This window comes from Numenius arquata, chromosome 24 (genome assembly GCF_964106895.1).
Source record: "Numenius arquata chromosome 24, bNumArq3.hap1.1, whole genome shotgun sequence".
NCBI lineage: Eukaryota > Metazoa > Chordata > Aves > Charadriiformes > Scolopacidae > Numenius > Numenius arquata.
The window spans coordinates 120,283-148,164 of NC_133599.1; the positions used below are offsets into that span (position 1 = coordinate 120,283).

Consider the following 27,882-nt stretch of genomic DNA (forward strand, 5'->3'; position numbering starts at 1 on the left):
AACTGAGTTTATGAGTGTGAGTGAAATTAATTTTAAGGAGAATGGTCCTTTTCCTGCTATCGTCGGACTTCACAAACCAAATTCTCGATCTTGCTTATCATTTTGTGGGCCGGCATTCGAGTATCTGCAAAATTTAAGTGTCCAATTTAAACTCGTGGCCGGAGACACGTGCCCAAGGGGCCGCGGGGAACCTCATCGAGTCCAGGCGGAGGAGAAGCGGCGGGGACCCCCGGAACCGCTCCGCGTACCGCTCCGCCCCGCCGCCTCCCGGGGCGGGTCCGTGTCCGCGGGGCTGCGCGGGCAGCGCCGCCCCGTCCCGGCCCCCGCCGCGCCCAGCCCGCACCTGCCTCCCGGCGCCGCCCGCTCCCCGCCCCGCCCGGAGCCGCCGGAGAGTCGGGCCGAGCCGCTGCGGGAGCTGCTGCCGGAGCCGGCGCCCGCCATGGGCTCGGGGCGCGGGGGGATGCGCTGCATCAAGATCCTGCTGTTCATCTTCAACCTGACCTTCTGGGTGAGCGCCGGGACGGGACGGGACGAGACGGGACGGGCGGGACGGGACGAGCCGCCGGCGGCACCTGCCGCGGGTGCCGTCGGTCCGCGGCCGCCGTCGGTCCCCGCAGAGGCGGCCGGGCAGCGCGGCCCCGCTGGGCGCGGGCGGGGGGGTCCCTCAGGGGAACGGTGCGGGACGCGCAGCCCCAGCAGTGCCCGCCCCTGGGCCCGAGTGTTACTCGCTTCTGTAAAGACAGAGCTCTCCGCGGAAAACAGGTACCTGAGATGAGATGACATTGCCGAGAAAATAACAACTTCTTTCTTAACCGGTAAAGACCAAGCATAAAATTTCAAAGAACGGGAGGCTGTGAGAGGTTCTCCCAGCATCCCACGCAGCGGAACACCTTCACAAGTTCACCGGGCTTTTTAATAATGTACTTTCAAATAGTGAGCCAACAGCTGCTGCTTTTACAAGTTCATCCTAAGAGAAAGTCCTTGAATCATATTGCACTTCCTTTGCTGAAAGCTACCCGAAAGTGGCTACAAATACTATCTACTGCAGAAGCCTCCAGAGATCCAGAGAACGCTATGTCCGTTCTCCCCTCATTGCACCTTTTTAATAGTCTCACAGTTCCACAGCACAATTGAATTCAAGCTTTCTTTTTTGCTTTCTTTCCTTCACGCTGTGTTCTCCCTTCCAGTAGTTTTCCAGTTTTTCAGACGGGAAAACAATTACCAATGTTATCTTCTTAAATGTCTTTTTCTTTCTTTCTGATTCACTGTTTTTTTAAAAAGAAGTCACAAAATAATCCTGTTCAGCCTCTCTGGAGCAAGCAGTTTTGGGCTTTTGTCTCTTTTATGCTTGAAACACAGTTAAACCAAATGCCTTTCCCTCGGTGACAGCGCTGTGAGCTCCGGGTACACAGTGCTGCTGTGCAGGAGCAGAGTGGTGCTGCAGCTGCAGCTGCAACTCAGTAAAAGGACAAAGCTTTGCGTTATGTTGTTTCACAAAAGTGACGATTATCTGCATTTTCACTGAGGTGGAAGAAACCATGTCCTCAGCTGGGCTGTGGGCATTCATTTCAAACACGTCCCGGCCACCAGAGGCTCTTACAAGCCTGGACTGACAGGAAGGGGCTAGGGCAGTCCCAAGGATGGTGGTTCCAACGCTATGAGCAGGGTGGCAGGGGACCCTCACACCCTGTCCTGTGACACTTCTGTGAGAAAGCTGTGACCCCAAGCTCTTCACCCACATCCTTGCCTGCTTTCTTTGCTTGCTGTAGCTGTGCCAGATGAACCAAGCGCCAGGCAGTACAGGAGAGATTTAAAGAACTCCGTGCCAGGCTGCCGAGGGCATGGTCAGCAGCCGGTGTTTTGTGAACCCTGCTCAGGTTGCACAGTTGCTCCAGACCCAGGCTCTGGGCCTCCATCAGAAGTGTCACAGAGCATTGTGCCTGGTCCCATGGGATGCTGACGCTGCCTGCCAGGACAGACACCATCACTGATGACTTGTAAATGGGTCTGGCATGCGGTGGGTCTGAGACCACTGTCTGTAGATCTTTCCCCTCAAACAACATGCCTTGACGCTCATTTTTGATCTAGTCTAGTTCGCATTAAAGGGAATTTTGCCTTGCATTTAACAGCATCCATCACTTGTTCATTAGTCATTTCTGTGATCCAAGATGTTGTACACTATAATAATCCTTTTCTGTCCTAGTTCTGGTAGGGAGTCCCATGGTGATTTACAGAAAAATGCCCTGTCATAGTTGGCCCAAACACACTTAACTTCAGCACATCTCCCAGAACAATACAAGCCTCTCTTTCTGGTAAGCCTCTAAACAGAACCCTTCTTAAAAACTGAGCGGCAGCAGTAGTTCTGGAATGGCAAATGGTCTCCTGTAGTTTGGTGTGATGATTTAGAGGTCCAGCTTTTCTCTCTACAGCACCATATCTCCTGTGACCTTGGAGCTGGACCTGTGATACGTACAGGGAAAGGGGACACCTCTCAGCCTGCAAGGCTGTTATTTAGCCCTGGAACAGCTAGGAGGGTGGGAAAAAAAGTCAACTAAGCTACTCTGTCCTAAAAGTTTGGGGTGTGTGTCAAGCCAGCAGGGCTTAGCTCCTGATCACGTGGCACTTCCCCATAAGGGGCTTTTCTTACAGTAACAGCATCTTGTCCCCAGAGCCGGGCCCCGAGTGGCCTCCTGCGAACTGCCAGACTGAGAACAGTGCTGGGGGCAGGAGGAAGGAGGGCAGAGTGCTCCTCACCAGCTTTGCAGTCTGTCTTCTCAGGGGCACTTGCTTCCCCTCCACAACTCCCCCACCCCATTTCCCATTGCAATTCAGGCCAAGTTTTGGTGACTAAGTGAGCTTATTTACAAGGTTTGAAAGTCAACAGTAAGTTCAGAAGCACCACTACATTGAAGAGCTGAAAGAAAGAAAAAAGTACATTGCACTATAATAGGAATTCATTGTTTTCAAACATTGGCAAGTGCTTCCTGAATTTTCTGACAGCGCAATCCTGAGCTGTGGGGTTTCAAGAAAGCATAAGGTGCCCATGACACCTCTTTCATGCTCTCCAGCCACTTGTTACTAAAGTATTGACTGGTCTGTTTATCTTCCAGCTGGCAGGACTGGCTGTCATTGCCTTTGGTCTATGGCTGCGGTTTGGTGGGGTCATGGCAGACTTTGCTTCAGACAAAAGGTCTCCAGAGTATTTCTTCATGGGTAAGTTAAAGTGCCTGTGATGACAGTAGCCTTTAGCTTTAGTTTCATCCTGGGGCATGTGACACACCTTATGCATTGAATTACATGAAGGCCAACAATTCCTGGACTGAACTACACAAAACTGTGCAGTCTGGTGCTGTGTGTCATGTGCATGATGGCTTTCATCCTTTCTCTGCTTGGCATCAACTTCCTTAGGCCTAACTGACCTCTTCTCTCAGATTTGATCCAATCCTCACGTGTCCTAAGTGAATTGTGCTAACACTGTCAGAATAGAAGTTGAGATGAGTCAAAGACTCCTGGTACGTGGGGCTCATCAATATATGCTTCCAGAGTTTTTTGTGCAGCTGCAAGCAACAAAACAGCATCACTTTCTGAATGTTCTCATACCAATGCAGCAGTAAGACTTTTGCCCACCAGTTCTCCCTGTGTCTGCACACAGATGCACTCAGTGGGACTTCAAGTATCAGAGCAAATCCTTCCACAGCTGAAAAGTAAAACTACATTGTTTAGTCATCTCAATAACTGTTTGTCCAATCTAGGCAGGAATCGACTATCTCCCCAAGCCCACTGAATGGTATTGGTCATCTGTAATTTTAGGCACTTAAGATAAATTTTTTTCTCCCTAGGATTTCCAGTTGTGTTTTCTGGAGATGCCAGCTGTGCTACATATCTATAGACATCCTTAAATAGCAGCTGTCTACAACTCCTGGCAATTCCACTTGTCTATGCACCGGCATATGCCTTTACACCAGAAGAGTCAGATTTTTTTCTGTTTTAATATATCACCCCTGGAGATGGATTCACTCAATAAAACCCAATTGGTGGAAACATTTTTGCCATGTACAAATGCCAAGTGTGAATGAATACCCAGTCCTGCCTTGTCCATCAAGCCATTCTGACAGGGTGGCCAGGAATGGAAGTTGACTGCTGTTCCAAGCAGTCAGTTACCCATCACAGGAATATTGCCTGGGCTGTGCAGTTACTTTAAATACCATGATTCTCTTAGTGGAAACCATGGCTCTGATACACCACAGTCCTAACCCCAAGCTTCTCTAATATATGCAACCAGGCTAGAGGCACAGAGCTGGCTGTATAGTTCTGTGGGAACAGATGGGTAGAATGTTATGTCCAGCAAAGTTTCTGTGGGATTTTATGAGGCTGAATAAAACCATTCAGATGAAAATTTGATTGGGACCCGAGGGTTACTGTAAAATACTCTGTAGCACCTCCACTGACACAGAGAGCCAGGAAGTATGATTTACTTTTTCTCTAACATCTGACCTGCTATGTCAGCAGCGTATACCTGCTGAATTTCCTATGCTGTATCTTGGAACTCGTCTCTGCCTTGTACTTGACTCAGGAGATTCAAGAAGACAGAAGGATGTTCTGGCCTTCAAAATCAAGTACTGCTGGTTTGTTGGAAGCTAGAAAGTATCACATCCTGTGATGTGAACAAGCACCACAGTCATTTCACAGCTTTGCAGTGCAGACTGTGTAAAAAAGATGTTCTTTGGTGCATGTGTATTTAAATCTCTCAAAGATTTAATCTGCTTCAGTCCCGAATAGGAATTACAAAAGCTGTTCAGAGTTGTTAATTTTGGGAAGTCCTGGGGAATGTTCTTATAAAGATTTCACCATACACCATGACATTCAACTATTGGGCTGTCACACGTATTTATAGAGCTGTGTGCTGTAATATGTAACCACTAGCAGAGGAAGAAATAATGAACAGGACATAAATATGCTGAGAATTCTTTTAAACTTGCACTTTGACTGAATTCTAAAGCAAAGTTTTGGCTCTTTTTTTGTAATAGGCATTGTGCTCTGAGCAGAGCATTCCTGTTAAAGAAAAAAAAAAATTCTGCTGCTCTCCCTCATTACAAATCCTGTTAAATGCTGTTGTGACTTCTGAGCATCTGATGGGCAGCCATTCACTAGTCTGAGGCTGTTAACAATCTGTGACTAAGACAATGGTAAAAAAGTGGTGGTAAGTTCAGTAACGTGTTTTTTTGCAGTAGACAAGGCTGCACTTGATAGTCATGCTAAAGAGCTTTACCTCTCTAGGAGGTTTTAGCTCCAAGTCCTCCTTGACAGTTGAGTCTTGGTCCCTTCTCACAGAGACTCTAAGAGTGTTGTTTATTTGGCTTTGTGTGTTTGCTCTGTGTTTGTGCATTTTGGGTGACAGCCAGAATTTTGCATAGGAATTCTTAATGTGGAGCACTTGCAGTACACAAGAAGCAGCTGCCCAGGGGGCTGAAAGAGAAAGCAGATCATTGGTATGACTTGGAGATAAAAACATACGGCAATATATATATTTAAAAATAATTTCTGTAGCTCTGTTCCACTGACTGCTTTTGGAGCTGCCTTGTGATAACCCAAGCCCCCTGTGATCAGATCAGCTTTGTGTCAGTGCTTGGAACAACACTGCAGCTATATTCAGAGTTTGCTTTGTAGGTTGAAGCACTGTCCAGAATCACCATCTTGTGGAAAACATCTAATTTTCTTACTTCTAAACAACAGCACATTCTGCTCTTTTTGTACCTGGATTGAGCTGCTAGCTGAATCTAACCAGCTTGTCTCTTGTGCTTCCTTGTGATGTTCTTTTTCCTGGATCTGAAATGTTGTTTTAGTTTAAAATAATTGATAATTATATCCTTGCATTTTCCATTAGGCCAGAATGAGTCTCCTTAAATAGCCTTGTTCTTTACCAGCAGTCCAGCTGTCTTTTCTGCCCCCTGGAATAGTTCGGGCCATGACTTGGCAACCAGGCCTGTTCATCTTTTCCAGCCGCTGAAATGTTTTTGTTGGTTTGAGAACAACTTACAGGCAGCAGTGCTGAGATCAAGCACATACGTGTTCTTAGTTTTCTGTTGCTTGTGGTTTTGTGTTCCGTGATCCATATTCCCTGCTGCAGCTTGCAGTTTTTTAACCTACAACATAAAAGGTTGGAATTGGAACTCTTTGACCCATGCAGTCTCCATCCATTTTGCCAGATGTGTCTTACACTGGAGCAGCCTCCTAAAATTGGACATCCTCTCTCTGCAGCTCCCCAGCTTCTGGAGTTCCCACTGCAGTAGCAGGCATGACAGCATTTTTATGTTATTCCATTTCATAGTATGTCTTTTGTGCCTGTGCTTCAAGTGGTGAGGCAAAACTGTAGCTTTCTTGTTCTATTGCAGTTCACCTCTGGTGGATTTCATATATTCCTCTCTTAGCTGTACTTGAGAGAAAAAAGAAAGAAAGAAAGAAAGAAAAAAGATAATTTCAGCAAAGGTCAATAGCTGGTTAGTTACTGCTTTTATCTGAGTTGTCTGTGATGCTGTACTGACCAACTGGGAAAAAGATCTGTAGAATACAGAATTCCCTCAGATGGCTCATCCTTCTTGAGACTCCTGTACCAAGACTCTGGCGAGTTTTTTACTGGGCAGGAAAGTCTGCAACAACCAGAAGGAAAAGAGAGAGGCTTGTGTGAACCCAAGATGTCAGCATTGCTGTCTCATAATTAATTGGTCCTTAATTAATTCTCTGTAGTAGTGTTGTTCTTAAATTTAAAAATACCTTAAGCACAGAAGCGAAGACAAAGTGCCTGCTGAGTGCAAGTTGAGCATTCGTGAAGTAAAAACCAACACAGGAACTTTTCAAGGGTCAGCTCAAGACAGCTATTCTCCCCTCTTTGCTTTTGGTGGATGAAAGTCTCTTCTGGTTCCTTGGGCAACATGGAGGACAAGCTCTCTGTATCCCTAATAAATGAATTGCAGAGGGTCACATCACAATAAAAATGGAGTGTAAGTAAGTACTCAACAAGCCCCCTTAGGAACGGTCACAAAGACTGATGAATGTGAATCAGTATGGATGACTCTTTCTCATAACTGGCAGTACTGAAGCATTGCTTCTCCTGCACAGTCAGAGCTCACCAACTCTGTGCTATGTTACATCCTCTTTGCTCCAGTTCGTGATCCAGTCTGTGGTCCAGGCATTCATCAGGGCCAAACCAGTTGTAGATAAAAGCTTCACGGTGGCAGTGGCTATTTCTTGGGGTCTGTGAGAGCACGAGTGATCATTCTGGCTTTGAAAGGTACAGCTAGATGGTGCATGCCTTAGGATATGAAGTCATGTCTGGAGTTGAAGGATATTAGTAGTTTTTCTCCATAGTAGGGGGTGCCCATACAAACAAGAGTTGGCCAGCAGTTAAATCCATGTAAACTGCAATGCTTTGCTCCTGTGCCTCATTTTGTTATAGTTCTATTCATGTATTTTGGAGTCAAGAACTATACCCTTAGTCAACAGTATTTTCTCTCCAAAATCCATAACCTCTCAAACTTTATCAGCCTTTAAAATGAGAGCTACTGGCAAAGGAGCCTCTGTGTAGAGATGTAATACCACAAGAGGAGCATCAAATGGTCCTGCCATCATGTGTACTGTAGGGGCTTTAGTCTGTACTTAAGACTTAAGCAATGAAGTTGTCTTTCTTCCTATCATCTTATGTGCAGGTCTCCTCTTCAGCAGTTGAGGAAGAGTGGTTTAGTGTCATTCTCAAACCAGGACATTTATAAAAGGCTGTTAGTGGCCCTGAGTGGAAAATGAAAGCTGCTGCACTGGAAATCTGCTTAAAAAATATGACACCACCACCCCCCAAAAAAAAACCTTACTCAAAATGAAAGTTGTTTAAAAGTCCTCAGTGTCTGTGCTGGATCATAAAAACTAGCAATCAGTTCCTAAGAGTCAGTATCCTGCCTGGCAGAGTAAAGGCAAGGCCACCACAAAGTTAGAATTCTGACAAAACAACCTAGTTAAGCCTAATGGAATAATCTACCTACCTCAGGCTGATTGTTTTATATTTGCAATATGCTGAGATTCAGGAGGCTTTTTTTTTTTAAATTAATCACTTAAGCACGATAATGCACTTTGTCCTTTTTGCCTGTTTAACTGTCCTCCTGGTAAACCTTTCTCCCACCCTGCTCTCTCTCTGTAGCTATCTAACAGCTTGCCAGTTCCTCACAGCAGCAACAGTTGAACCAACAGTTACGCCATTTCCTCCTTTGTCGCACCCTCCTCTCCTTCTTCTGGGCAGCGGCACCCCCTGGTCCATGCACCCCGGTTGCCATCACCGCAAGCGCTGGGCTCTCCCTTAGCCTTGGCGGGTGATCAAGGGGCTGTGTCTGATTCTGGCCAGGCTGCCCATGCACGTGAACATGGGCTCAGCACTTCTGCTTTTACAGAAAGAGCCTCCTGGAGCAAGTGCCCCAGGTGACTGGGGATAAACCTGTCACTGGTCCTGCATGAAGTAAAAAGACTTCAAGAAGTTTCCTCTTGCTGTAGCAGCACACTAACCTGCAGGAATGCTCAGGCTTTTTCAGTTACATGCATTGTTCTTCATACATACTCTCTTTGAAAGGACTAACTCTGCTCTGGATGCCAGTCTCTGAAGTGGCTTCTAGAAAAAGAACCAAATCAATATAACCCGTTGTATCTCAAGGGAAATGTCCTGTGTTGTGTTGTCGTGTTTCATTCTGACAGTGCTGGAAATACAATGGGATTGTGCCCTATGAAGCCATTAAAAGCAAAGCATTTTGTCTGCTGGAAAAAATAAAACAGCAACAAAAAAGCCCTTAGCTCCTTTTTGGGGTGTGTCACTTCAAAAGCATCTACAGAGAGGGTTTTGGTGGAGTTGGCTTGTTTTGTTCCAACACTTGGGTGGGTCAAGACAGCCATCTGCAGAGTCCTGACTTCTGCTGCTGTGGGGGCTGCAGGTTTCTGTGAATGCATTATGGCCATATTCTGTTTTGTGTTCGGGGTGGCTCGGGCATTTAAGCATTAGAAGTGTATAACTGTTGTTGGTATCTGCATGGAAATGTATGCATACACACATGATTATTGAGGGTGTCCTAATCTAGAGAGGATTACAGAGAATTGTAAGAGGATTTCAGAATACCAAATGACTGAGTATTAAAAATTTGGATAAAATACAGTATCAGTAAAGACAAGTGACACAAGTGGTAACATAATCTATGCAGTATAAATGCTGACAGACTTTAATTAGCTATAACCACACAGGAACCTGATCTTAGACTCACTGTCAGTTGCTCTTGACAAAAGTGCCTTGCTCAGTTGCAGTCAAAAAGGCATATAAATTTCAGAAATTATTAAGAAAGGAAGTAAGAATCCAACTGAGAAATTTTAATGACATTGTGTAAACCTCCAGTCCACTAAGTGTCTTGAATGCTGTATGTGGTTCTGGTCAAAAAGGATGTAATAAAACTATAAAAAGTACTAAGAAGTTTGATGAGATTATTATCATACTATGCACTATAAACAACGTCCATAGTAGGAAGTTTTTCACACTATTCACATCATTAAATTGTAGAATCCATTGCTACAGGATTCAGTGATGTTCAACCGTGATAGTGCAGATCCACCTAATACAGGTATGTCGATTACATCTGACTTGGGTGATGTTTGGTATAGGGAGAAGTAGATATTGACAGAGCCACTGGAGACTACTGAGAAGGTAATAGCTGGCATACCTTGGCTTATGTGAATTTGGGACATAATTATTTAGGGTTGTGAGATGCACGTGAACAAGATATGTAACAAGGGCTGGTATTCTGTGGGATGGGGGAGGCAGTGGACTGGGTTGTTACATTACAGGGAGGTTGCTTTTAAATTGAAATTCAGGATTTGTGTATCAGCAGAAGCCTACAAACTGGCTGGTATCTGTAGTGCTTTTGTGATTCCAGGAAGATTAACCGTGAAATACCTGTTGAATTCACACAAGACATGTAACTATGTCTGTGCATTATGCTCAAATTAAGGGTAAGTTCCAATTCTCCAGAAATTCATCATCCTTCAGAGGACTCTGCCTCTTCTCTCCGGTTTTGTAAATGTGTTTTATAGATAAATATACTAAAAATCTATTAACACAAAAATGGTAATCTCTAGTAACAAGCCTGTTTCAGAAAGTGACTTTGCCACCATGTGCAGCATACACAACTGTCCCTGTCTGGCCTGTTATTTGCAACTCCTATATGTGTTTCTCATCCTTTCCAATAGTGCATTTGCACTACATGTTCCTTGGTGCTCTACTGAGGGCTTCAGAGCCTCAGTCCTTCTGTGGAGGAACACATCAGCCTCCCAGGCTGTAATATACATGCAACCCCAGGAAAATCTCTTTGAGTCAGGTCTGGGTTCTAGTACTCCTGTCATCACTGCCTCCGGATCCCTTACACCAACAGAGCTGCTTGTTTTCTCAGTGGAATATGAACAGTTGGTGGTTTGTTCCGTGTTAGTTACTCAGCCCAAAAAAGAAAAAGTAAGATTATTTAAAATGGAAAGTGACCATAGCAGCCAGGTAAACAAGAAACCCATGTGAAACAAAGCCAGACAGAGGGACAGAGTACATTTGTCTGCTCCTGCTCTCTGCAGTAGGCTCTAGACAGGATTTGCATCTCAAAGCCATCGGTAAGATTTTTGAAAAACAAAACAAACACATACCAAATAAAAAAACCCACCCAACTCTGGGAGTGGGTTTTATTCCAGTCTCTGAAATCAGATCTCTGCTAGCCTAGGCAGTCGAACGGTGTGAAATAAGAATGTTTTCAATGTTCACATTAGTGATTTCCCACCTGCCTGGTTTGTGCTGTGTTCCCTTTCTGTTCATGAAGAGTGGTAGTGCACACTTCTACAATGGGAGCACAGAGGGACTTGGTTCCGAGGACACAGCTGTTATGTTTCCTTTCAGATTAGTTATGCATACATTTGCATGTTACTTGAGAGCTTTTTTAAATTGTTCTAAGGAACAAAGAACACGTCTTGCAGATTTCACTCATAATTTTTCTAAAAACAGTGCTGATCCCTCCCTCGGTCTTGATACACATAAAGACATATTGCAGTCAGCAGCTATAAAATTCCATCCTTCTACTTCGCCTAAATGATTAAAGTCTGTATTCACTGCTAATTACAAAGGTTTCACTCATCCAGAAACGACACACAGAATACCCTTTATCTTTCTTGAGGTGCTTCTTCACACTTGCAGATCCACTGTGCTCAGACTCTGAGGAAACAGTATCTTATGGAAAAACTCTGTGCCATAAACACAGATGCCAATCTAGAGATCTCTACTGAGTTGTGGATTTGCCATTCTTCACTATTGGCAGCCATACATTGCTCTGAGATGGCCAGGTAACTTTCCTTCCCCTTGTAATTGCAAAGCAGAGTCTGCTAGAAAATGGGACTCTCTCCTGTTGGAATTTTCACAGGGAATGTCCCCATCAGACATTTTCCTTTCAGGAAATAATGATTTTCCCCATGGGATGAAACAAAAAATCAAGTATATAGAAAAGCTGCTGCTTTACTGCTTTGCAAATTTTTTCTTTGCAAAATGAAAATACAGCTGAAGTATGGGGTTTCCCCACCTCTTACACTCTCTATTTTTTAGCCAGAAGGGAAATCAATTTGTTACTAGGTGTTCTCTCACTTGCCTTACTGCCAAAAGCAGAAGTGTTAGTTTCTCTTCACAGCTTATAAAAATAAGTGTCTGTGTGGGGAGGTGTTTTAGCACAGCTAAAACAAAACAAAAACCCCAACAACCCAACACCACTCCAAAACCTGAATATTTCCCCACAAAAAAGGTCAAGAGAATAGGCTCTGTCAAAAAAAAAACAAAACCCAAACCCAGTCATACTTTGTTTTTCATCCTCGTGTATTGCCAAAGCAGCCCATAGTTCCTCCACTGCCCCTCATAGTCATCACTGTCCTGGCTGCATATGCTCAGATCAGCCAATTTTCTGTTGCATTTTGCACATGGCTTTTAATTCTTTGGAATGTGCCTGTTCATCCCTTTGCATACGGGGGCTGAGAGTGACTCGGCTTTGTGGGCCCTTTGTGCAGGTGCAATAACTGTTCCTGAGTTGTAGGCGGTCACATAGATGACAGGTTCCTGCTGTTACGTCCAGTGTTTGCCCTCCTCAATGCCACAGCAGCGTGCCTGTTCTCAGTATTCTGTCTTCATCTCTTGTCTGCTCCTGTGCAGGCTGCCTGCTGCCAACGAACTTGGAGACTAGTTAGTTTTCAAACCTTCTCTCCTCTTCACTAGCAAACACAGATCAAAGTGACAAAACTAGGAATCAGGAAATGAACAGAGGCAAGAAGAGGTAAGAGATAAAATTTCACACAGGCCACAGACATTTGCTTCCTTTCTATCTTGTACTTTTTTACTTCTGCTGCACAAAAAGCTGCAGCTAGATAGTCGTCTCAAAATTTCACGGAAGCAAGCTCTCTACCTTGACCTGACTCGTTCATTTATTTTGCCATGCTGAACTTTGTGGTGAAGTTTTTTGTGTCAGAGTTTCTAGCTATCAAATGTTTTCGATTTTGTGACTGTAAGTGTCTTTTTTGTTCTCGGCTGTGCTGTAGATGCCAAATTGGAAGCCATGCCAAGGCTTTGTATTTTACAATGGAAGCACTGATGAATAGAAGCTGATTAAGGCTTTGCTTTCCATCCTGCTTTTTCGAAAGGAACAGGGTTTACTGAAGCTTAGTTACTTCTGACACATGATACTATTGCTAACTTGATGGCTATTAATGCATGATGTCTGTAGGTAAGAGAAATATGCCTGTATTGCTGCCTATAGCCCACTAGGAAAAGAAATACGAGCTCCTACACCATCTAGGATGTTTCTGAATCTATTGCTTTGATACCCTCCCTGAAAAACATCTTCCAGTTGAGCATACCTGGATCTGGGTGGTAGGAAACCTCACAGTGCAAGCTGAGAAGTAACCTGGTCCCTTTGAATTTTTTTCAAGCTACTCTTTAAGTGTCTCATTCCTGTGTGAAAGATTACATGTGTGTGTATATAGCAGGCAAGTAAAAATGATTTTAGCTTTGTGGAATTTTTTTTAAGTGTCGTCATTTTTTTTCCATCTAGAAATAGCGTTCCAAGTATCAGCAACTACTAGTCCCAGGCTGAGAAAGGACAAAGCCTGGAATGAACTCTCCTGAACAGAAGATGGAAGAAGGTGTTTTTAAACTCCTGGCTGGCTCAGCCAAGGGGCCAGACACACGGCAAGCTCAGCTTTGTTTAGTGAGTGATGTGAGTTCTTCCTGTAACACGCCTTAAAAGGGAAGTTCTGATTGAGGTAGCGGTTCAGCTGTGAGTCATGCAAGTGAAATGTTAAGTCTGTTTCTCAGACAAAAGCAAACCCAAATTCCTGAAAGTGGTCTCACTCCTGAGCCTCAGAGCGCTTTGTCTTTGCTAGCTGGAAGCAACAAAAAAGAAATGGGAGGACTTCTTTCCAGCCAGAGGACTTCTTGATCAAAAAGTCTCTCTGCTAAGTTGTCGATAAGTAAATACATGGACTGGAGTAGGGAGTGACATGCAGAAAAGGGTCCAGGAAACATCTTTGTAATTACAGTCTGTTTTTTACCATGGAGATCTCAGAAAATGGCAATTTTGGTGTTTGGCAGTTGAACAGCAGCTTCTGCACCTGAGAGAAGTTTTTTGTCTTTTCCAAGTCATTTTCCATGAGGCACTGACCTTTGCTCCTGAGCCATATATATCTCTGTATATCCCTCCCTCAGTAAAAACCACTCTGTTGTGAATAAGTCTACAAGTGTTAGCTTGAAGAATGCTCAGTCCTAGTAAGTCACAAGATGCTGAATATTAAAAATCTAGAAAATGCAGAATATGAACTGCCAGCATGATCAGCAGCAAATCCCACATATCTGGCATCACAGACCTGGCAAAGCCATATTAATTATAGTTGTTTTCAGCAGCTACCCTTAGCATAAGAAAGGTACTGGGGCAAGAAGGATGGAGGGGAGAAGGATTTCAATAGCTGGGATAGATATCTGGCCAATACAGAGTGACTGGGAAGTGATGTGCCAATGAATGGGCAGCAGGCAGGAGTTTGCCTTCTCCAAGCAGGCTGCATCTGTGTGGCAGAGTAGCCAGATGCTCTGCACTCAATATATTGATTGAATGTTTTTTCATATCATTGCAAACTGTCATTTGTAAGTTCTTCTAGTCTAGGTTACACCAGGCTTCCTAACAGTAATTGCCAGCAGCTCTGTTAACCCTACAGATTTGGGTCAGATTTTAAATTGGTAATGGAGAATACTAAACATTCTTCTTAAAAGTTTGCATAGTCAAAGCTGGGAGCAAGGCTCACTGTGCCCTCTAGTGTGCACAGTCTGTAGCTCCACTGTCCCCTCAGAACGGCAGGAGGGAAAGGAAGCTGGTTTTCCTGCCCTGGCTTGGCATTGCCGATTTCTGCATGTCCTCCACCGTGCCCGCACAAGACAAAGACTAGAATGACAAGGCAGCGCACTAAGCCTGCTGTACTTCGGCTGACACGGTACCCAGAGACAAGGCACACACACACAGTTGTTGTGGTCTGATGGGAACTGACACAGCACATGAACGGATGTGTCGCCTAAGAACAGATCAAGCATGTAAATTTACAAATGAGGAAAGAAAAAATCTGTGCTCTGGTTTCCTTTTGTCCTAGATAAAGCCCATACAAAAAAAAAAAAAAAAAAAAAAAAAAAGCCTGTTGAATGTGAGTATTTCTAGCAGTTTTACACATGGCAGAGATGAATGCTGTTCCCCTTACCTCTGCAGTTTTTTGTCCTGTCAAGTTCTGAACTTAGCTAGGGTCCTATGGATGGGGCTATACTGACAGCTCCAATGTTCTGTACTTGTCTCAGGCCTGGTCTTTCTTGCAGTGTCATCCCAAGATTGCTTCATTATCCTCTTAATGTGTTTAGCCTGATGATCCACTATTTGCTGTTCTTTCTTGATGTCATTAAATTTGCCTTCACACACATAACTCCTTGTGCCAGTAGCCTCAAGTCCCCTAAATGATTCAGTAACTGCATAACACTTAACTGTGAATGTCCGGCACATGAAGGCAATGCAGTGTTGCTGCAGACCCACTCTGATTCTGCCTACTGAAATAAAGTGGTGGGAGGGTTGCCTGCAGTTCAGATGAGGGCAGCGTGCATCATGAGATGCTGTTTGTAGGCCATGCATGCAAGGGTCTTGGCCTCTAAGTCTTAAACACTCTACTCCATTCACACAGAATCTCCTTCTTTTAATATCTGATGTGATTTGTCTGGTTCTGTGACTCCTTCCATTTTCAGACAGCTCCTCTCCAAATCATAATGCACTAATAACAGTAGCCTTTAAAAGCTGATGATATCTCATATTCTGACACTTGCATCAGTATGTTGGAGGAAAAATATGTAAAGTAATGACACTGGAATATTCTTGTCTTCATGAGATTCTCCAAGAATTCTGCATAAGTCATTGGTCTCCTTTTGTGGTGAGAGCAACTTTTCTGTGTAACAAGCATCCTTTGTGAGAGCCAGAGACCATTGTTACTTAGAAATGTGTGGGTTTGACAAAATAGGTACCAGACTTCAGGAAAAGCAACCTTCTTAAATTCTTGTCTGATTCTGATTTTTCATAGGACTCTATGTATTGGTGGGAACAGGGGCTCTCATGACCACAGTTGGATTTTTTGGGTGCTGTGGAGCAGCGCGGGAATCTCAGTGCTTAATTGGATCAGTAAGTAAAAGGTTTCAAGGGCCTGGGCTGCACAGGAAAATAATTCAAAAGCCTATGCTTTGTGTCATTAGTGGAAAGATCTTTGCTGTCCAAGACGTGAAATGTCCTAAGTCCTTTTACGGGCTAACCTAGCATCTCTAGCCACCGTGATATTGCAGAGCTTCCATAAATGAAGAAGTTCCATTGCCTGTCCAATGTGATATATTGCTTGGAATTACCTTCTGTCTTTTCTGAAGCTACCATCTGAGACACATCTTTGCCATTCCCACCTTTGTTTCCATATTACAACAAATCTGACTTGACACCCTTGTTATGGACCAGCTTTCTTTCAGTTAGTGTGTGGGCTGCTGAGGCCTGGGCAAGGATGAGGGATTGGCTGGCAGTCCATATAAAGCAGAATTGTGCAAACTATATTAATATAAGATTCTCTTCTTCCTCTGCAGTTCTTTGCCTGCTTGTTGGTGATATTTGCGGCTGAGGTCACTGCTGGAGTATTTGCCTTTATAGGCAAGAAAGTGGTAAGTAGCAAGCAACTTCTAATGTAATAATGGTGGGGCAGCTATGGATTCCAATGCCAGCTGACCCCCCTTGCATAGGAAGACTCTCCAGGAGACTTTTCCCAGGAAGACTCTCTGACGTTCTTATCTGGAGTCAGTGACAGCTTGTGTTATAACAAGTCCAGAATGGGATGCAGGTTTTGCCCCTTGCTATTAAAGAAAATCTGTAGGTGTGTTTCAGCCTTACATCTAGAAGGAACACCAAGTAGAACTATATAAGAGGGCATTGCTTGGGAAAAGGGCAAACAAATTCAATACGTTCTGATCCATGCAGAGTTTCTCTGAATGCCATCCTGCCAGAAATACTCCTGTCTTTCCAATCACAGTACCTCAGTTTACAAGGCATTATTTTCTGCTCTGGAGGTTGATGACACAAGCTGGAAGTCTGCACTGGATTTGGGGTAAGACTTACTTGCCACTCACTTGGAAGTCTGATTTCTGCAGGCAATACAGGAAGCCCAGAAAATCTATGAAGACGTTTATGAAGACTATATGAAAAACCCAGTGGGGAAGGTCAACAGCACTATCTATCACTACCACTCAGCTGTGAGTAGTCCTCCTGAGCTTTAATACCTTGCACTACCACTCTACTGTCATGTTACCCTTTAAAATTGAGAATGCTTCCCACTGAGGTATGAAAGAATAGAACTGAGTGTTACTTAAAATGGAGCCAGAGGTTCACAACCTGGCTTCCTGATGGGTCTGTCAGAATTCTGGTTTTCAGATCCCAAGTGATCCCTACCTTTGAAAGTGAAAACGGCTAGGCTTTTAAATTTCAGCTGATGCTTCTGGTTTTTGTTGAGCAGAAGATAAGACGATTAGGGCCCTTCTGGATATTAAAATCCAAGAATAAATACTCACAAATGCAATGAGAGGTGGAAAGGTCTGAATCTCTCTGCATTTGTCAGAGAAAAAAAATGTGACCCATGTCCCAGGACCTACAATACGGCAGATCCTGTCACTGTCTGAACCAAGTAGGTAAAGAACCAAAACCACGTGTGACTCAGTTCAGGCCACCCAGAAAGTTAGTGTGTGAATCAGAATTAGAACCTGTGACTTTCTGGGGGACTCTTTGTCAGGAAATGGAGTGACAGGACAAGGGGTAATGGTTTTACATTGGAAGAGGGGAGATTTAGATTAGATATTAGGAAGAAATTCTTTACTGTGAGGGTAGCGAGACACTGGAACAGGTTGCCCAGGGAAGTTGTGGATGCCCCATCCCTGGAAGTGTTTAAGGCCAGGCTGGATGGGGCTTTGAGCAACCTGGTCTAGTGGAGGTGTCCCTGCCCATGGCAGGGGGGTTGGAACTCGATGATCTTTAAGGTCCCTTCCAACTCTAACCATTCTGATTCTATGACTTCTTGAGTCATATTTGTGTCCACCCTGTATCTACACTACCTCCCACAGAGATCAAGCCCAAGCTTTGTTGCTCCTTACAGCATTCCCACGTTCTTTAGAAGAAACATTTCACAACCTCAGACCCTTTTGTCCTTCTCCCATAGCTGTTATTTCTGACCCCAAAAGGAATTCCAAGCATTTTGTGGGAGCTAAGCAAACAGGAAAAACAAACCCTCTGAAACACTCTGATTTATTACTGTCTCCAAACCCAGCACTGTTTTGTCAGAAATAAAGAGTCTAGCATTCTCTGTTGTAGCTTTTGCATGTTGCCCGTAATTCTGTATGCACTCTTTGAACTTACTTTCTCCCTCTAACAACTCCCGTTTCCTCATAAGCCACAGATCTGCTTTTCCAAAATCCACTTGTTTGCTTTGTTATGAGATGCTGTGATAAAAATCACCCCCGGATGTTGTTGTTAATACAAATCTACCTGTTTGCTATGGCTTCAGACAGTTGAAACAGATTTTTGAGAATTCTGGGCCATACAGTTGCAACTCTACCAGAGGTAGCAGTTAATACAGGGAATAATTTTATGACTTGATCTGTATTGTTTCTTTTTGTAGTTATTTATTGTCTCACCTTCAGTATAAAAGAAGTCTATGGTTTCCCCTTCTTTGATTCTCCATCTCTTCTCTCTCTCATTTAGCTCCAATGCTGCGGTAAAGGTAATATGGAACAACAAATGGGATTACCCTGTCCAGAGAATATCCAGAAGGCAAGTGTCCTCTGTTCTGGTTATTTTAATCACTTTTTCACGGCAATTGTTTAGTAAAATTGGAGACATTCTAGAAGTAAAAGAAAGGAAGAACTTCCTTTTTACCTTGCAAATTCCAGCATGAAAATCCATATGAAATAGAGCAGAGTGGAGGCAGAACTAAGTTGGAGATCATACTGAACATGCCCAGCCCTCATTTCTGAAGCCCACTTGTAGTATTCCATGAGAGACAATATTGCATCTTCTGAAAAGTGTGAAGGATGTAGCAGAACAAGAGTCCTAAATGAAAAGCCCCGTGAAGGTTAAATTTTTGGCAGGTGCCTGCCTTAATCATGCATGGGGACTCCTGGCTAGAAACTTCATTGGTGTCAAGAGGGATACTGTTATTTCTGTCCTTTGTGGAATCTGCTTGTGAGTACAATTTAAGTCAACAATGAAGGGCCAAACTTCCTAATTTAGCATGGCCTATCATATAAAGGCTGATCATTTTAAATTTACGGAAAACTGACTGTAAGCAAATGACTTGTACATGTCAGCATGGACAGGCAAGATGTACAGATGTCTCAGTAGAAAAGGGAATATGCTGTGAAAATTGTCCAACAAAAGACAAGGCATAGATGCAAGAATTAGGACAGTGACTGCAATATATTTTTCATATTTCTGTGTTGCTTAGTGAGCACATCTGAAAGAGTTGGTTGGAATATATTTTTTTAGGAGTAAAAATCTTTCCATTTTGTTTTAAATAGAACTGCCTGGTTGAAATCCAGAACATAATTGATGCTAATCTGCATTTAGTTGGAATTGTTGGAATTGCAATTGCTGGCACCACAGTGAGTAAATCCATGTTCTCACTCTTAAATCTGTAGTTGAACCCAGTACCCTGCCCCTTACTCAAAGCTTTGTGGAAGGTGTTTTGCAGCAACTGGTGACATTCCTCAAAGGTGCAGCTATTCTTAGCACTTTCAGTGTGTCTTCTCTCTGGGAATTGCCCACATTGGTGCAAGCAGACTTGCATGACTTTGTTTTACCAGTTTATTTTGTGTCCTTAGACAGTGTCCAAAGTATCCAATGGTAATCTTATTTTGTTGTAATAGTAGGAAAGCGGAGTTCACATGAACCAATCTGAAAAGCAAAAGGCTGTAGCAGCATTTCATCTGTTCGAAGACAGCTGCAGCCTGATGCCTTAGGCCCTTTGAGGACCCATTCCTTAGATTTCATACGGAATAGAGAGTACCTACCCTTTGTATAGAAATGGCTTTCCAGGAAAATTCTGGCTGTAGCACTGGTTCAATGTGAAGGATAAACAGATTTTCTAGGTCACAGATCCAGTGATCAGTATGTATTTTGTTAAAGGAACAGGATTTAAACTGCATAGTTTTCAGGACAGTATTTCTTTCCTAAACACATAGCACCTAGTTACAGGTAGCTGTTTCATTGAATTGTGTCATCAAAGCATGGATAACTTTTCTTACAGTCCACCTCCAACAAGTGTGCACAGTTGTATTCCCAAGGTCTGCTCCTTCACGACAGCGCTGTCACCAATAGATGTCACCCTGCTGCAAGGATGTGGCGGGAGTGGGAAGTCTGTGTCAAACACAGGCTTTTACAGAAAGCCCTTTCCATCATGTGTGTGCTATGACTCTCTCCAGATTCAGAAACCCACAGCATACTTCTGAAGAAGTACAAGGAGCGAGAATATTAGTAAAGAAATACACCTTTAGCTGCTCTTGATGGACTTAGGTGGACACTTAAAAGCAGATGAAGGGTTTATGTATGTAATAGAAACCATGGTGTGGGTAAAAGGGATTAAACAATCCTATGCTTTGTATAAAACATGAAGGTGTACTCAAAAATACAGCAAAGCAACATGGATGCGACAGAATTCCAATAACCTCTCTGCTCAATAAAGATACACTAGAAATAGAAACATCTCTTCTATAGCTTCCCACCCCAGATACAGCAGAAGTTATGAAATTATAACCTCTTAAGCAGCAGAAACATGTCTGTAGATGTTTCTGTGCTTGTTTCTGACCCTTCATGGGGTATGACTGGTCAGCTCTCTCCTTCCTTAGGGAGGTGTGTGGGGAGCGGATATGAACTCAGTGGTTTAACTGCCTGATAGTATTGCTCATCTCCCATCATTAGCAATGAAGCATCAGGAGGTAGCTGCTAACTGGAGAATCAATCTGTGGCAAAAAAAGAAATTTCTGGAGACTCTGGCAGTATCCACTGTTCTCTGCTTCTAACATTCCCTCTAGTTAACTAATTACCTAACATGAATAGAGTTTTATATTTTATGGTCTTGAGTAGAGCTTAGCTTTCTCTGTAAAGCCGCTGTGCTCAGCACCAGTTCCAGAGACCTGGTTCCTCTGGGATCATGCTCTGCTCTTATTCAAATGTCTATACAATATTCCACATAGAAGCATTCTGAAACTCAGAACCTTCTGGTGCAATACTAGGCATAATACAGTCACAATTATCCATGTTAGTTAAATTTATGTTAATGATATTAACGTTTGGGGCTACCATGCTGGCCTTAACTTTTAGAACAAAGAACAGTGAAATTAGTGTAAACAGATAAAACCTTGGCTTTGAATATCAGTGAAATCTCTTTTATGTTAGCTGTCCGATGTCTTGGGGTTTGTAGATGGAAGCAGTCACTTGCTACTCTGCCATAAGAGCCTTCAGATTGTTCTGATATGCAGACTATTTTATAACTGTTTTGTAAGTGGATCCCTAAATTGCATCCCTTCTCTTCTAGATCTTTGGCATGATATTCAGCATGGTTCTGTGCTGTGCGATCCGTAACACAAGAGACATGATCTAAAACTCTCACTGCACAACTATGTTCCAGGAGTTCCAGACTAAGCTTCACAAGAAGTGCTCTTCTACCCAATTTAATAATTGTAATGCATTTTAATTAGTGTTTAACATACTGAGAGGAAAATATCCCATTAGACGAGCGGGTGAATTGTATTAGTTACAGTAAAACCAAAGTGAACAAAAAAAGGCTTTTAAAATGTCCTTTTTAACGAAAAAAGCAAAGGTGCATCTAAGACTAATTTGATTTTTAGTTTGTGTATGTGCAACTATAAGTTTACACATCTGTAGACATTGTGTAAGCACATGCACGCGAGCAGGTACCTGTATATGCAGGGTAAGTATGTGCAAATGGAATATGTTGTGTGTGCATGTTTGCGTGCATATTCTTCCAGAGTCTCACTATGCAAGAATGTACACACACCCATAGGTATACAGCTCTTGAGACCCTTTCATATTGAGCCCCTGTTTACAAAGAATTAGCAGAGGAACGAATGCCATTTTAAGAAGTAAGACCTATGATTAATTTTGTAACACTTCTTTTCAAAGCCCAAACACAGTAGAATTTAATAAAATTGGACTTTACGTGATGCCTCAGGGACTGCTCCAGCAAACTTTAATTCCTGTGAGTAGACCCACTGACTTCACTGTCATGCAGAGAGCGGATGTATTTTTTTTTTTTTAGGACTGGACCCTTCATGAAAACGCAGAAAGCTCTGGGGGAGGAAACATGTCCAAGGAGATCGAGGCTAAAGGAAGAGGGGGAAAGAGGTGGGAAGATGGCAGTCATTTGGGAGCAATTGCAGGGCAAAGTGTGCTTAAGCTTCCCAAGCTAGCCTGAGACACACACGCAAAAGCCTAGGAGTTAAAGGGACCGCTAAAATCTTTCTTCAGAAGTCCCTTTATCCTGCAAGACTCTATATGATATATATGCTGGCACAGGAGTGGAGCCTGTATCCAGAAAAGCAGCAGCTTTGTCAGATACTCTGTAAAATCCAACTGGCCTGTAAAAGCCAACCAAAGAGTGAAAATGGTCAGGGAAAGACACGCAGCACTTTAATATCCTCTGTTTCTGCTTCTGTGACTATCACAGCTTCTATGGGGCTCTTACCTCAACCTCTCACCCTTTCTTGCGGGTGTAAGGCAGGAAAGAAAGATGGGACATTTTTACAGAGCCATAAAGTAAATTTTCTTACTGGCATCTTTAGATTGCACATCAGGTATAAAAATTACACTGTGTGCTTGAAATACCTCAGGGCTTGCGTTTACATAGTTTGTTTCTATATTTTTATATTTGTCATATTTATTCATACGAGAATGTTCTTTTTAAAACAGCCTAGAAGGGAGAAAGGTTGTCCCTAGAAGGGGAAAATAAATTACATCAAAGGCTCAGAATCTCTTAATTCTTGGCTTACTTGAGATAATTCACCATTTCAGAGAACAACTTTTTGCTAACAATATCCATATAGCAGCTCTGTCTCTCTGATGATCACTAGTTCAGATTTTGGATGCAGTTGTTCCATACATGATGGGAAAAAGTTCAGCTCATTGAAACAGTCCATGATGTCTAACAGGACTTGGCATTTACCAGTTACAGGGTCTTTATTCCACTGAAACAGAAATGGGATTTCAGGAAATGAGTGCATTCTAGTGCATGTGTTTGGGTGGAATATACATCTCAGGATATTTATCTCTCATTTCCCAAAGAAACGCTAACTCCCATCAGTTTTCTGTTACTTCAGGATTGGAAATAGTGTTGCTGTTTCACGTATCTGATTTAATTGACACATCTTGCTGTCTTTTTTTACATAGATTTCTCAGTTCAAATTGTTCAACCACAGGCTGTGACACTGAGAGCTGTGCAGTAAATGCTGGGTCTGCAGCAGGCACTGCCAACTGAGCAGTCTCCGGGCCCAGCTACAGAGAGACATTATATCATACGCCAAAGCAGAGTTGGGCTTGTCTCACGCTGTTTGCAGCCAATTAGCTACGGATGCCATGTAAAAGTAGGGCCTGGGACCTTATTCTGCAAACATCAGATTAGGAAATAGGCCCCCATCTGCTGTCTGCTCCTAAGAAAGGCTCAACAGGGAGAATGACACTGGCAGCAAATCCCTGAGGGTCTCAAGCTGAAACTACCAAAGTAAGTTTCTCACAGCAAACAACTGACATAGCCAAAGCAATTTCCTGGATTCCGGGTACACCTAAGACCCTCCCTGCAACTGGTTCTGCTCTAAATAGATAATGGCATAGTATACAACTGGGGTGTTTTCTCACAAGGTAACACTGACAGAAAGAAGAAACCTGTGTATAGTGTCATTTTTGGCACCGAGAGCAAGACAGCTTTCTAGGAAAACCAATAAAAATAGCACAATAGGGAAGCCAGTGGTTCAGGTTCCAAGATTATTGCCCCATAGGGATAGAAATTTAGTTCAAATAAAGCTATTTCCTTCTGTTACACCCCTTTATAATGACAGTATTTTATTTAAACATATCTACATATAATTGCTTTTAATTCCTCAAATTTGTAGCACCAGAATGTAGTGATAGGACCAGAGTTTACTACTTTATGTTTACTGCTTCTTTAGTAAGTCAGAAGATGCCCACTCCTGCTTTCGAGATGCACTGAATAAAAAGGCAGCTTGCAGAAATTTCTGTTGCTTCCCCAGTACCCCACTGACCCAGAAGTGTAAAAACAGCTAAGTGCCTTATGAAAACAGGGAAGAGTGGTACAGAAACCTTCTATAAATTCAGACTTGAACAACCTAACTTTCTGCTGAAGTGTTTCAGGTTTGTGTTTGGTTGTTTTTGATCTTCTAACAGTGCATTTATTTTTCTGAGCATAATTACTGCTTATACCCTAGGGTTTACTGCTATTTAGGTATAGGGAATAGTTGCACTGCACATCAGAAACAGAATAATACCAGTTACTGGCTTAGTTCTCTAAGTTATTGGTGTAATTTGAGCTGGAAATCAACATGTTATGCATCTACTAGTGCCTTTAACAGAATCCAGAGATACAGCCTTTTTTGCTGTTTCCTGCTGTTGTCTGCTGTTGTGAGGTGCATAATATATTTGCAGTTTTCTATGCATCTTAATAACCAAAAGTCTTTTGTAACTCAGTAAGGGACAGAAAATACAGCTGTTCTTTCCCTGTCAAAGCTGTAAGAATTCTTTCCTGTTGCTTTTAGATCACAGCTAGTTAACAACTCCAGTTTCTACTGACTATCTTGAGCAGCCCTTTTTAAATGCTCAAATGTCACAGGCAGGGTTACGACTATCAAAACTGGATATATAGCACCCACAGTTTATTGTGCTGCTGCTCTTTCACTTCAGCTCCTGAAAGTGCAAAATCTTTGATCTTTGTCAGCAGTACAAAATAATTTCCAAGCAACTACACCATATGCCTTCAATAAGAAAGCTTTTCAACAGTAACTAAATGCAAACCAGTATCAAAACATCCTCAAATACAGTTCACACTCCAGAGTTGCACGCCAGCATTTAATTAACAGACTCCAATGCTTGAATGCACCAGATACATAGTAACTGCCGTATAAATCAGCAGGAGTACCCATTTAGTCCTGTTCCTTGTACCTGTTTCAGAAGAAAGCAACAAAAGATCAAGTCCCTCATGTTTGTTCTAAAGCATAATGACGTAAATATGCCCTTATGAGATCTCTAAACATCATTATTCACATTTCCCTTGTCTAATTTTTCTAAGTAACTGACTTCAATAGGAGCTTCATTTGTTACAGGAAAACCTCAGCCAGTTTTGATATCTTGCAGAGATTGCACAGAAGCTGATGAAGCACAGCCCTGTAGTATCCCTACAATGAAGATTCATGTTTCACTTTTCTTCATACTGAAAGCGATAGTTTTATAGCAAAATATATTTCATAGAATCATAGAATACCAGGTTGGAAGGTATTCTCAAGGATGATCTGGTCCAACCTTTCTTGGCGAAAGCACAGTCTAGAAAAGACAGCCCAGCACCCTGACCCTGCCCAACTGGATCTTAGAAGCGTCCCAATGTTGGGGAATCCACCACTTCCCTGGGGAGATTATTCCAGTGGCCGATTGCTCTCATTGTGAAAAATTTTCCTCCTGTGTCCAGTCAGAATCTCCCCTGGAGTAACTTGTATCCATAACCCCTTGTGTTTTCCGTCTGACTCCTTGTAAAAAAGGAGCCTCCATCTTCTTTGTAGTCACCCTTTAAATACTGGAAAATGGCAATAAGGTCTCCTCTTTCATATATATATCTTGTATGCATTGAACAAGAAATTGAGTTATCTTAAGCCTTCAAATTCTGTATCTTACAGCCTTTGGAGGCTACTGATTAATAGCATGGGATGCTGTTCACAGAAAATGTACATAAATAAAGCTTTTCAATCTTACTTCTTCCTCTCTAATGGTGCTCCAGCCACTAGGTTCCCCAAAACACAAACCACTTCCAATGTAACATATTTGTTTCTGTAGCACGAATTCTGATTTTGGACAGAAATGGCATATCGGTTTACACTGCACAGTCTGTAGCAGAATTACCTCTATGGCAGCTTTCCTTGAGAGAAAAAAAAACCCAAGTTTGTTGCTGAAATCACCTTTCACTTCCCTTTAGTCTAATGTGTTCTGAAGTGGCGTTTTATCACCTTTTCTGTCTTGAATTTAAAACAACTTTCTAATAAAAATAACCTGAAATAAGCGACTACCAGCGAGACCTCGTCTCTGTGCCCTCCCCACTCCTCCCACACCCCCGATTTCAGGCTGGGGCGGCCCCTCGACGCCTCCCCTCCCCGCCGCCGCGCGCCGCCCGGTCCGACGGGCCCTCCCGCCGCGGCAGGGCTGCCTTTGCCTCACCTCCTGCATCCTGGCGCTCCGGACACCCGCTGGCCACCGGTCCGGGCGGTCACCCGGCGGCGGCGGCGGCGCCAGCAGAGGCCGGCGGGGCGGCGGCCGACCTCCCAGCGAGGATCTCCTCCGGCCGGGGCGCGAGCGCAGGCTGCGGGGCGGCTCTGCCCAGAGCTTGCCCGTCACCCTCGGCGGTGTGATCGCCCCGGCGCCGGGATGCGGGCTCCGGGTGAAGGAACAGGCCCCGGTCAGCGAAGAGAATGCGGGGAAGCCGGACCGGACCCTGTCCGGCGGCCGCTGCCTGCCCGTGGCTCGCCTCAGGGACGCGCGCGGCGGAGCGGCCCCGCCCGCCGGGGCGGGGAAGCGGGCGGGGCTCGCTCCGCATTGGCTACTGGCACAGGCCGTGAGGGCGGAGAGGCGGGAGGGCGGTGGCCGAGGCAGCGGCGCCCGCGGGTCCCTGCGCCCGCCGCTCGGAGCGGCCGCCCCGCCCGAGGGTGCGGTGGGGCCGCGCGGCGGGGGCCCATCAGCAATGGCCCATCAGCAGTGGCTCCGCGGGTGGGGCGGGCCCCGGTTCCGCCCCGCCCCCTCCGCCTGCTCGCGGGCCCGCCCTCCCCGGCGGAGGGATCGCGCGGCGGCGCCCCCTGTCGGCTGGGCGGTGCTGCCGCCGCCGGTCAGCCGCGGAGCCGGCGGGGCGGGGGGGGCGGCTGCGCTCCCCGTCCCCGGTTTCCGACACGTTGGTTCGTCTGGGATTGTGCTTCTCCAGACCGACCGCAGCGTGGCGATCGCCGAGCACCGGGCCGCCGGCAGGAGTCGGCCGGGGCGGCTGCTGCGGCCCCGGAGCCCCCCAGGCCTTGGGGCGGCGGTTGGCTGTGAGGTGGAGAGAGAGCGTGACCCGGCTTTCGAGCCTCTCCCAGGTGGGAGAGGCCACAGAAACGCCAGTATCGAAGAGGCCGATGGCGATTAACGGACAAGTTTCCCTCAGCGTGTCTGGCTCCAGCCCCGCCAAGAAGCCGAGCCCGTGTTCTGCGCTCCCGCGCTTCCCGCTCCTTCCTCGCCAGAGTGGAGGTGTTGGGAAGAGGTAAGGATGTTAGGATTCTCGGCAAATGCATCGCTTAGTTATGTGAAAGGGCATATTAAGATAAAGTAAATGTAAACAAACACCTGACCCCGAGGAATCATCCCCTCGTTACCATCGCTGGACCTGAGGGAATTGAAGTTTAACACATACTTGTGCTCTGCGGGCACGTAAATGTATATTTAAATAGGTGCATTAACACAACCCAAATGTCTTAATTTGGATTCTTCTCAAGCATAAAAGAATTAATGTTAGTTGTTTTCCGCTCAGTGGTTTTGCACAGGCGTTAACCTTAGACTGCTGGTGTTTGCACGCCAGACAGGCAGTGAGGGAGCATTATAATGACTCTGCAGTGCTGCTCATTGCTGTAAGGAGGCCTAGTTCCTCTTTTTATTTTGCTAAGTGCAAGTGCTGCTTAATAGTAAGCTGACTTAAATTTCATGGTGCTAAATACCCTTTTTAAAGGCTCAGGCACCTTCAGAAGGCACTGTCTGATCTTAAAGCTGAAGATTTTGTTTCTTTGCCATTTACTAGGTAACATAATAGCTGCTTTGTTGGGTAAACACCTACTTTACAATTTTTTCCTACCGTTCTCTATGCTCTTCACAAACTAGAGAGTAGCAATTCGTGTTGCAGCTCTTTGCTGAGAGCTTGGGAGTCCGCAGCTCTTGCATGCCAGCACCACACGGTTTT

General features: G+C 44.3%; 1 protein-coding gene and 1 long non-coding RNA gene across 3 annotated transcripts; one reads left to right on the forward strand and one right to left on the reverse strand.

The window, feature by feature from the left end:
- Positions 1–380: 380 nt before the first annotated feature.
- On the forward strand, positions 381–21,448 carry TSPAN2 (tetraspanin 2). 2 transcript variants are annotated; one of them, XM_074163396.1, is made up of 8 exons: positions 381–508; positions 3,111–3,213; positions 15,682–15,779; positions 16,223–16,297; positions 16,781–16,882; positions 18,381–18,449; positions 19,196–19,279; positions 21,211–21,448. In XM_074163396.1, exons 1-8 carry the CDS (start codon positions 440–442, stop codon positions 21,274–21,276), a joined length of 666 nt encoding a protein of 221 aa, XP_074019497.1. In that variant the 5' UTR covers positions 381–439; the 3' UTR covers positions 21,277–21,448. The 2 variants fall into 2 exon arrangements, with proteins under 2 accessions (XP_074019497.1, XP_074019496.1); XM_074163395.1 differs by having other exon boundaries at positions 440–508; positions 18,381–18,455; positions 21,211–21,276.
- LOC141475167 (uncharacterized) lies at positions 896–26,439 on the reverse strand. The gene is made up of 4 exons (XR_012463641.1): positions 26,124–26,439; positions 6,772–6,953; positions 6,543–6,647; positions 896–6,428 (listed from the first exon to the last, which is right to left on the reverse strand). It is a non-coding gene; the product is annotated as an uncharacterized lncRNA (long non-coding RNA).
- Positions 26,440–27,882: the final 1,443 nt, after the last annotated feature.